Genomic DNA, 11,031 nt, shown 5'->3' on the forward strand with positions numbered 1-11,031 from the left:
TTATTACTACCCTGCATCTCCCCCGGCGCTTAGAACAGTGCTTGGCACCTAGTAGGCACTTAATACCATCATTATTATGATGATGATTAGCCTCCTGCCCATCACCCCTCCGATTAACCTCCCCCTCACCGGCCAGATCCCTGGCATCGCCCTTGGATGGACCCCCCTCTCCCCACCCTTAATAATAACCCCATTAAGCGCTTCCTACGTGCCAAGCACTGTTCTAAACGCTAGAGATGCAAGTTGATCGGGTCGGACACGGTCCCTGTCCCGTACGGCGGCTCACACCTTTAATCCCCATTTTCCACACGAGACAACTGAGGCCCAGTGGACTGACTGGCCCAAGGTTACACAGCTGACGAGTGTCAGGGCTGGGATTAGCACCATAAATCCATCGCCTGATAGATCTATTTTAAATTAGATATATTCATTCGTATTTATTGAGCGCTGACCGGGTGCAGAGCAATGTAGTGAGCGCTTGGAATGATAGAGACAACCCCCGTCCCACTTGGGGCTCACGGTCTTAATCTCCGTGAGGGAGCTGGAGAAGTCAAGTGACTTGTCAAGTCAAGCAGAGCCGGGCTGAGAATCCAGATCCTTCTGACTCCCAGGCCCGGGCTCTACCCACTAGACTACACTGCTTGGGTCTGGAACCACTGGGAGCCCGTTGTCGGGCCCGGATGGTCTCTATCTGTTGCCCAATTTTCCATTCCAGGCGCTCAGTACGGCGTTCTGCACACGGTAAGCGCTCAATAAATACGATTGAATGGATGAATGAATCCAACCCGGGCCTTTCAAGTAGATCTTCCCCGGAGCCTGGCTCGGTAGAGAAGCGGCACGGCCTGGCGGAAAGAACACGTACCCAAGATCTGGGTTCTAATCTGCTTGTCTGCTGTGTGACCTGGGGCAAGTCACTTCACTGTGCGTCAGTTTTCTATTGGAGATCAAATACCTGTCTTCCCTATTAGAACGGGAGCCCCATATGGGATAGGGATTACGTCGGACTGATGATCTCGTATCTATCCCGGCGTTTAGAACGGTCCTTGGGATCCCCTAAGCGCTACAGGAACACAATTCTCATTATTTGGTTATCGGTGATGCCAATCCGTGTGGATTTCACCTCCGAGATAGGCACGGGAACCGTGTCCGACCCGCTAATCTTGTATCATATCCTCAGGCGGCTGGTCCGGTGTAACAGCTTCCTCGATTCCATTAGTGTTATTACTCGGAAAGGAATTAATAACATCGGGGAAGAGGTGCTTGGCCATCTTCCCCCCCCTCCTTCCCCGTTCCCCGCCCCATTTCACCGTCGGGGAGTTTCTGGGTGGCCGGCCGGCGCACCGGGGAGTCACGAAGCCGAGGGGTCGGGGGGAGGGAGTTAGGCCGGGAGCGGAGGAAAGGTACGAAGAATCGGGTGGGAATTCGGGAACCGGTCCTGGGGCGGGAGCGAGCGGCGTGGAAAAAGGAAAGAGTGACGGGACCCGCTGGGGGCTTAGGGGAGGGAGAAGCAAACATCCTCTTGGCGGAAAAGTGATGTCCCTTCGCCGAGGAATCCGGCCGGGTCCGGGTTAACCCTGCGGACGGGAGGCTCACGGGCAGCCGTTTCCGGTAGGACCAACGGGTCCAAGGTTTGGGGGCCCTCGGAGACCACCTGGACGGGCTCGGGGGTGGGGGGGAGATGGTGCTCCAGGAAAACGTCGCCACTGCCCGGGGATGCTTCCTCAACCCTGTCTGGTCTTCCGCGGATCGGAGGCAAATCGAAGCTATCTCCAGCCAGAACCTCTCCGGACAAAATGCCCGTCCTCTCCTCCGCCGCGGCTAAAACCGACCCCGCTGAGCGAGCCCGGGTCTGGGAGGACCCTCGGCTCAGTCCCCGGAGCTAGAACGAACCGCGCTGAGGGCGCCCGGGGCTGGAAAGAGGAGTTGGAAAGATCCCAACTCCCCACACCGCCGGCTCTGGGCCCGGGAGACCCACCTTGGAGAACGCCGGGGGTCACCGGGGCTATGTTGGTTGCGGGGCTACGGGCCCCCCCCGAGGTCACTCTTCGCCCCCCCAACCCCTCGCCCGGCCCGCCGCCGCCCTCCGGCTCCCAGACACGCCGATCCCGTGGTGGGTCGTCCGGATGACCGGTCGGCTTTTATTTCGATTCCGACGGGCCGACGGAGGCCCCAACCGTGGGGGGCAGGGTCCCTCGTCCCCCGGCGCGGAGCCGGGAGGGTCCGGACGGCGGGCGAGGTCTCAGGAGAACTTGGCGGCCTGCGGGGGCGGTCCCAGGAAGCCCCCGGCCTGCTTGGAGGCGGCGCGGGACGGGGCCAGGCCCAGCATCTTCTGGATGTTCTGGAGAAACACAACCGGCGGAAGAGGCGGCTCAGGACCCGGGGGTCCGCGGGGCGGGCGAGTGACCCTCTGGGTGTCCGCTCCCGGCTGCCCCGGTCCCGGGGGTCAGAGGACCTGGGTTCTAATCTCAGCTCTGCCACTCGTCTGCTGGGTCCCCTGGGGTAAGTCCCTGCTCTTCAAGAAACAGTGTGGCCTAAGCGCACAGAGCCCGGACCTCGGAGTCAGAAGACCTACATTCTAATCTCGGTTCTGCCACTTGTCTGCTGGGTGGCCTCGGGGGAGTCGCTTCATTTCTGAGAAGCAGCGTGGCCTTAGGTGCAGAGAGCCTGGCCCCGGGAGCCAGAGGACCTGGGTTCTAATCTCAGTTCTGCCACCTGCCCGCTGGGTGATCTTGGGCAAGTCGCTTCACTTCTCTGGGCTTCAGTTCCTCAACTGTAAAATGGGGATCGAGAGCGTGAGCCCCGTGTGTGACATGGACCGTACCCGACCCGGTTATCTTGCACCGGCCCCGGCGCTTACTACAGTGAGAATGGAAAGAGCCCGGGCTTGGGAGTCAGAGGTGGTGGATACGAGCAAATTGGGTTGAAAAAAAGAGCCCGGAAGTGGGATTTCTTTTCCCGCTGCTGCTAAACCCCGTGCTAAACGCCGGGGCCGACACGAGAGTCGGATTGGACACGGTCCCCGCCTCCAATGGGGCTCACGGCCTCGCAGGGAGGGGGGGATGGAAACGCCACTCCTACTGGAAAGAGCCCGGGCCTTTGAGTCGGAGGACCTGGGTTCGCACCCCGGCTCTGCCGCCTGCCTGGCGTGGGCAAGAGTCGCCTCGCTGTGCCTCGGTTCCCTCAACTTTCAAAAGGGGATTCAATCCCCGTTCTCCCTCCTCGGACCGGAAGCCCGCCCGGGGGCCGGGGACTGCGTCCGACGCGATCAACTGGCGCTCGGAACCGTGTCTGACGCAAACTGAGCACTTACAGGCATCACCATCATTTCCCGGGGCGGGGACGGAGGCAGCACGGAGAGGTGGATGGCCGGGAACCTCCCCCACCACCCCGACCCCGAGCCGGCGCTCACCTGCCGGATGGACATGGTGCAGAGGATGTAGAGGAAGATGAAGGAGCAGTCCGTGTAGTCTTCCCCGAGCAGGTTGCGGTGAGACAGCCCCTGGATGTAGCTCAGGGGCACGAAGGGCAGCTTGGCCACCACCCGCCCGTCAAATCTAGAGAGGAACAGGCGAAGGCGCCGCTGGCCACGGGGATCCGGCGGGATTTCCAGCGGGTCTCACCGGCCGGGAATCGCCCCGGGACTCCGGAAAACCGGTGCTCGGGAAGAGGCCGAGAGGGTCCCGCTGGAACACGGACCCTCCCGGCAAGGGCGCGATCTGGAGGGAGGGAAGGCGACGGGGAGACCCAGCCGCCAGAACTCGCCAACGTCCGAACAAATGCCGCCCGCCAAAACCGCCCCGGGGGGGAATCGGGGTGTGGGGCTCTCTTCCGGCCCGGAAAAGTGCTCGCCCACGTCCCGCCTCTGGCCTGGAGCGCTCTCCCTCCTCAAATCCCGCAGATTCTCCCCCCATTCAAAGCTGTATTGAAAGCCCGTCTCCTCCAAGAAGCCTTTCCTGCCTAAGCCCCTCCTTTCCTCTTCTCCCACTCCCTTCTGCGTCCCCATGTCTCGCTCACACCGCTTATGTCCACGTCCCTCATTTATTTATTTATATTCATGTCAGGCGGAAAACTCACTGTAGGCACGGAATAAGTCTGTTATTGCTGTATTGTCATTCATTCACTCCATCACTGAACGCTTAACTGTGTGCAAAGAACTGTACTAAGAGCTTGGGAGAGTACCCAATATAACAACAGAAACGTTCCCTGCCCACAGTGAGCTCACCATATTGTCCTCTCCCAAGCGCTTAGAACAGTGCTCTGCACACAGTAAGCGCTCAATCCATAGGATTGAATGAATACTCACATGGAGTTGAACATTCCCATCAGGGCGGTGAAGCAGAAACCAATGGCAAACATGGATTTCATTCGAACCTGAAATGAAGAGAGTCCAAAAAGAAAAACACAAGAGGAAGAGGGGCAGGGATGAGGGGAGAGGGGGGAAAACAGGGAAAAGGGGAGAGGGAGAGAGGCAGAGAGGAATTAAGCCCTGCCGACGACCCCCGGGACAAAACTTTACCTCAGAACACAAACGGGGCCTTCAGACCACTTTACCACATACGTACTTGCTAAGTAATGGTCAAGCAATGCTATTTACTGAGCGCTTACCGTGCGCAGGGCACCGTACTAAGCGCCTGGGAGAGTACGACACAAGAGAGTCGGTTTATCTGTTCCCTGACCACAAGGAGCTGGCAGGCTGGTCGCCACCCGGCCCAATTAAATGCAACCACGGAACCGAACGGGAAGGCCGAGGGGAGCCCGTCAGGGAGCGGACCCCCCTGAGATAAAGGTGAGAAGCGAGGGGACCGGGGAACGAGCCCGCGCCGCTCTCCGGGACGCAGGCCTTTCGTTCGATCCACCCGGGGCTGCCGGTTTCCCCCCGGCCCGCCCCGGCCGCTTACCATCGAGAGGTCCCTGTTGTTGTTTTTCAGTTTCTCCTCTTGCCTCTCTGCAAAGAACCAGAGGGTGGGCGTTAAGCTCGCCGGTCTCCAGGCAGCGGCGGGCCGGGAGGTGACGCGGTGAGGACGCCATCTGCTAAGCGCTTGCTACGTACGCTAGACTGTAAGCTCACTGAGGGCAGGGAGCGCGTCAGTTATAGGGTCGTGCTGTCTTCTCCCAAGCGCTTATTGCCATTGTTTTTATGAGATGTTCTTCCCCTTGACTCTATTTATTTTCACTGTTCCTGTCTGTCTCCCCCGGTTCGACCGTAAGCCCGTCAAAGGCCAGGGACCGTCTCTATCCGTTGCCGACTTGTCCATTCCAAGCGCTTAGTCCAGTGCTCTGCACATAGTAAGCGCTCAATAAATACTGTTGAATGAACGAATGAATGCAGTGCTCTGCACACAGGAAGCGCTCAGGAAATGCAATTTACAGGGCGAAGAGCATGAGAAGCAGCATGGTGTAGTGGCTACAGCCTGGGCCTGGAAGTCAGAAGGTCATGGGTTCTAATCCCGCCTCTGCCACTTGTCTGCTGGGTGACCTTGGGCGAGTCAGTTCACTACTCTGGGCCTCAGTTACCTCATCTGGAAAATGGGGATCGAGACGGTGAGCCCCACGGGGGACGGGGACTGTGTCCAACCCGATTACCTTGTATCCACCCCAGTGCTTAGTGCAGTGCCTGGAATAAAGTAAGCGCTTAACAAGTACCATTATTATTATTCTTAGGACTCATTGGTGTTAGACAACCTTTAAGAGTCACCAACCCCATTCAAAGCAACGTATCGCCCACCTGGACGACAGGACGGGAAGTCAACACTGCCAAAGTCTTTTTCCTACCCAGAGAGAGCATGACGGTGGGGGCCAACATTTATTTCACTCAAGTTTAGACTGTAAAAACGCTGTGGTCAGGGAATGTCTCTGTTAGATTGTTGTACTCTCCTCTCTCAAGTGCTCAGTACAGTGCTCTGCACATAGTAAGCGCTCAGTCATTTGTTTATTTATTTCTATTAATGTCTGTCTCCCTCTGCTAGACTGTGAGCTCGTTGTGGGCAGGAAGGTGTCTGTTGTTTTATTGTCCTCTCCCCAGCACTTAGTACAGTGCTCTGCACACATGAAATGCTCAATAAATACGAGTGAATGAATACAACCTGGCCAGAAAGGGGTGGATCCCTCCCGCCTTTCTTACCTATTTTCTTCTTCTGCTGACGGCCAGCTGACTCGGTGATGGTTTCTTTCTTCTTTTCCACTGCAAACGGCACAAGAGTGGGTTATTATCATCATTATTATCATTTATTGTTAAGTTGGTGCTCCACACATCCCATGGCCCTCAGTGACCAGAAACTTGCTTCTGACGGACTCCCGCTTTCCAAGGTCCCGGGCCTCTTGGCCGGAAGCAGGTTTTCAAGATAATAATAATTGTGGTATTTATTAAATACCTACTATGCGTCAAACACAGTTCCAAGATAATAATTGTGGTATTTATTAAATACTGTGTGTCAAACACAGTTCCAAGATGGGGAAGATACAGGATGGATCAGGTCGGACAGAGTTCCTGTCCCACACAGGGCTTACAATCTAAGTATGGAGGAGAACAGGTCGTAATAATAAAAATTGTGGCATTTGTTATGTGCTTACTCTGGGCCAGGCACTGTACTAAGCGTTGGGGATGGAGAGGGAGAATACAGACAAATCGGGTTGGACACTGTCCCTATCCCACAAGGGGCTCATGGCCTCAATCTCCATTTTACAGATGAGGTAACTGAGGCACAGAGGAAGTGAAGCGTCTTGCCCGAGGTCACCCGGCAGACAACTGGCGGGGCGGGATTAGAACCCATGACCTTCTGATTCCAAGGCCTGTGTTCTATCCATTAGGCTGTGCCGCTCCTCCTGAAAAAAAAAAGCAATACTCCACCCAGACATAGACTTGAACTCTGGGCCTTCAGATTGAATTCTCATGTTAGTTATGCGGTAACCGAGGCCCAGAGATGTGAAGTGACTCGGCCAAGGTCACACAACAGACGAGTGGCAGAGCCAGATGAGAACCCAGGTGCTGCAACTTCGGGGCCTGTGCTCCTTTCACGAGACCAGGCTGCTTCTCACCCTCCGCCCCATGGAGCTCAATAAAGACCAGGGATGATGATAACTGGTTCCCGCACAAGGTTTAAATCAATCACTCAATCAATCAGTAGGTATTTACCGGTATTTATGGAAAACCGACGGAGTAATTAAACAGTCACACTTACATTTTTTGCTCTGTTTTTCCACCTCGGCTTTTAGCCTCTTGTATTTGTCCGTCCTGTACACCAGTACCCAAGTGATGCCTGGAACGAGAGAATAATAATAACGCTAATTGTGTTATTGGCTTAACACTTAATATGCGCAAAGGACTTTTCCATAGAGTAGGGACAAGCTGATCAGGTTGGACACAATCCCTGACCCACCTGGGGCTCACAGTCTTCATCCCCATTTGACAGATGAAGAAACGGAGGCCCAGAGAGGCGGGTGAAGTGACTGGCCCAAGGTCACACGGCAGACAAGTGACAGAGCGGCGATTGGAACCCAGGTCCTTCCGACTCCCAGATCTGGGCTCTCGCCACTAAGCCATGATTTTTCTCTGATAAGAGTTCTAATACTATTACTGATAATCAGGCTAATTAGTAAATACTCAATGTGCCATGCACTAAGCACAGGAGTAGAAAGACGAAATTCAGGTTCCACACGGGGCTCACTTTTTAAGTAGGAAGGAGAACATGCACTGAATCCCCATTTTGAAGAGGAGAGAACTGAGGCACAGAGAAGTGACTCCCCCAAGGTCACACAGCAGGCAAGGGGTGAAGCACAGAGTAAGAGATACCATGGTGATGATGGGTGGGGGGCTGTGTCTGAGGACCCCCAGCAGCACCTGCCGAGGTAATAATAATAATGTTGGTATTTGTTAAGCGCTTACTAGGTGCAGAGCACTGTTCTAAGCGCTGGGGGAGATACGGGGTCATCAGGTTGTCCCACATGAGGCTCACAGTCTTCATCCCCATTTTACAGATGAGGTAACTGAGGCACCGAGAAGTGAAGTGACTTGCCCACAGTCACACAGCTGCCAAGTGGCAGAGCCGGGATTCAAACCCATGACCTCTGACTCCCAAGCCTGGCCTCTTTCCACTGGGCCACGCTGCTTCTCTGTTGTAATTGTTTACACGTACTCTGTGCCAGGCACTGCACTGAGCGCAGGGATGGATCCAAGCAAACCGAGTTGGACACAGTCCCTGTCTCCCGTGGGGCTCAAGGTCTCCATCCCCGTTTTCCAGATGACGTAACTGAGGCCCAGAGAAGGGAAGTGACTCGCCCAAGGTCACACAGCAGACAGGTGGCGGAGCCGGGATGAGAAGCCACGTCCTTCTGATTCCCAAGCCTGGGATCTGCCTGCGAGAGAAGCTGGAGAAGCAGTGTACATTGTGGGCAGCGATTACCTCTCTTTATTGCTGTATGATGCTCTCCCAAGCGCTTAGTACATTCATTCATTCAATAGCCTCTGAGCACTTACTGCGTGCAGAGCACTGTACTAAGCGCTTGGAATGTACAAATCGGTAACAGATACAGACAGCTTAGTACAGTCCTCTGCACACAGTAAGGGCTCAATAAATACAGAACGCAGCATGGCATAGTGGGTAGTGCATGGATCTGGGCGTCAGAAGGTTATGGGTTCTAATCCCCGCTCCGCCACTTAGCTGTGTGACTTTGGGCAAGTCACTTCACTTCCCTGTGCCTCAGTGATCTCATCTGTCAAACGGGGATGAAGACTGAGAGCCCCATGTGGGACAGGGACTGGGTCCAACCTGATTTGCTTGTATGGCTCAGGGGCAAGAGCCTGGGCTCGGGAGTCAGAGGTCATGGGTTCTAATCCTGCCTCCGCCACTTGTCAGTTATGTGACTTTGGGCAAGCCACTTCACTTTTCTGGGCCTCAGTGACCTCATCTGGAAAATGGGGATGGAGACTGTGAGCCCCACGTGGGACACCATGATGACCTTATATCTACCCCAGCGCTTAGAACAGTGTTTGGTCCATAGTAAGTGATTAAAAAATACCTTTATTATTATCCACCCCAGGGCTTAGTACAGTGTCCTGCACATAGGAAGCTCTTTACAAATACATTATTATCCACCCCAGTGCTTAGTACAGCACCTGGCACAGAGTAAGGGCTTTACAAATATCATTATCATTACTATTACTGTTATTAATAAATAAGATTGGATCAATGAATGGTTGGATGAATGAAGGGATAATAATGTTGGTATTTGTTAAGTGCTTACTATGTGCAGGGCAGTGTTATAAGCGCTGGGGGAGAGACAGGGTCATCAGGTGGTCCCACATGAGGCTCACAGTTAATCCCCATTTTCCAGATGAGGTCACTGAGGCCCAGAGAAGTGAAGTGACTTGCCCACAGTCACACAGCTGACAAGTGGCAGAGCCGGGAGTCGAACCCATGACCTCTGACTCCCAAGCCTGGGCTCTTTCCACTCAGCCACGCTGCTTCCCCAAGGGATGGATGAAGGGACGGACGGATGAAGGGACAGATAGATGGATGAATGAAGGGATGGATGGATGGATGGATGGATGGATGGATAAATGAAGGGATGGATAAATGAAGGGATGGATGAATGAAGGGATGGACGGATGAATAAAGGGATGGATGAAGAGATGGATGAATGAAAGGATGGATGGATGAATGAATGAAGGGATGGATGGGTGAAGGGATGGATGGATGAATGAATGAAGGGATGGATAAATGAAGGGATGGATGAATGAATAAAGGGATGGATGAATGAAGGGATGGACGGATGAATAAAGGGATGGATGGATGAATAAAGGGATGGATGAAGAGATGGATGAATGAAAGGATGGATGGATGGATGGATGGATGGATGGATGGATGGATGGATGGAGAGATGGATGAAGGGATGGATGGATGAATGAATGAAGGGATGGATTGCTGAATGAATGAAGGGATGGATGAATGAATGAAGGGATGGATGGATAAATGAATGAAGGGATGAATAGGTAAATGAATGAAGGGATAGACTGATGAATGAATGAAGGGATGGATGGATAAATGAATGAAGGGATGGATAGATAAATGAATGAAGGGATGGATGGATGAATGGATGGATAAATGAAGGGATGGATGGATAAATGAAGGCATGGATGAATGAAAGGATGGATGAATGAAGGGATGGGTGAATGAATGAAGGGCCGGATGGCTGACTGAAGGGGTGGATGGACGGATGAACGCCAGGAGGGCCGGTGCGGGGAGGACGCGTCAGGTCTCACCCTCGGCGAGCAGCGCCGTGCAGACGGAGATGAAGACGATGAGCACCGTGTCGGCGAACATGGTGCTCATGCTGCTCCCGCCCCCCCCCCTCAAAAAAACCAAGGCAGCCTCCGCTCCGGAGCCCTGACAGAGGCCGCCCGGGGACGGCGCTTCCGCTTCCGGGTCACCCGCCGGACCAAGCCACTTCCGCTTCCGGAGCGCGGGGCCGGAAGGCCCCCCCCCCTTCAGACCCCTCGCCCTTGGGAGGGGGGAGGAGGGGACCGATCCGGGCGCCGATAGGCGCGTGACGAGGTCGGGTCTCGCGAGATCTCCTGGCTCGGCCGTCAGATCTCGCGAGATCTCCTGGCTCGGGCATTAAAGGGGGGAGGCCGCCTCCCTCCTCCTTGGCGCATGCGCAGTGACTAAATAATAAATAATGCTGTATTAAGCGCTTATTATGTGCCAGGCACTGTACTAAACGCTGGGGTGGACACCAGCAGAGCGGGTTGGAGCCAGACCCCGCCCCACGTGGGGCTCACCCTCTCCCCATTTTACAGATGAGGGGACTGAGGAAGTGAAGGGACTTGGCCAAGGTCACCCAGCAGAGGGGCAGAGCAGGGATTCGAACCCATGACCTACTGATTCCCATATACCAAGCACTCTATGTTATCTATACTATAATAATCATAACAAATATTAAAAATATGTATTTTCTAGATCTCTCACTTGGCAAAGGCATATATTAGAGAAGCAGCGTGGCTCGGTGGAAAGAGCCCAGGCTTGGGAGTCAGAG

General features: G+C 54.5%; 1 protein-coding gene across 2 annotated transcripts; it reads right to left on the bottom strand.

Moving 5' to 3' along the window:
* Window positions 1-2,110: 2,110 nt before the first annotated feature.
* Window positions 2,111-10,435, bottom strand: TMCO1 (transmembrane and coiled-coil domains 1). Of its 2 annotated transcripts, XM_029080259.2 has the most exons (8): window positions 10,259-10,435; window positions 7,790-7,837; window positions 7,179-7,256; window positions 6,122-6,181; window positions 4,899-4,945; window positions 4,304-4,371; window positions 3,410-3,554; window positions 2,111-2,338 (listed from the first exon to the last, which is right to left on the bottom strand). In XM_029080259.2, the coding sequence occupies exons 1-8, from the start codon at window positions 10,326-10,328 to the stop codon at window positions 2,240-2,242; spliced, it is 615 nt and encodes a 204-aa protein (XP_028936092.1). In that variant the 5' UTR covers window positions 10,329-10,435; the 3' UTR covers window positions 2,111-2,239. The 2 variants fall into 2 exon arrangements, with proteins under 2 accessions (XP_028936092.1, XP_028936093.1); XM_029080260.2 differs by lacking the exon at window positions 7,790-7,837 and having other exon boundaries at window positions 10,259-10,430.
* Between the last annotated feature and the right edge of the window lie 596 nt (window positions 10,436-11,031).

This window comes from Ornithorhynchus anatinus, chromosome 16 (assembly GCF_004115215.2).
Source record: "Ornithorhynchus anatinus isolate Pmale09 chromosome 16, mOrnAna1.pri.v4, whole genome shotgun sequence".
Lineage (NCBI taxonomy): Eukaryota > Metazoa > Chordata > Mammalia > Monotremata > Ornithorhynchidae > Ornithorhynchus > Ornithorhynchus anatinus.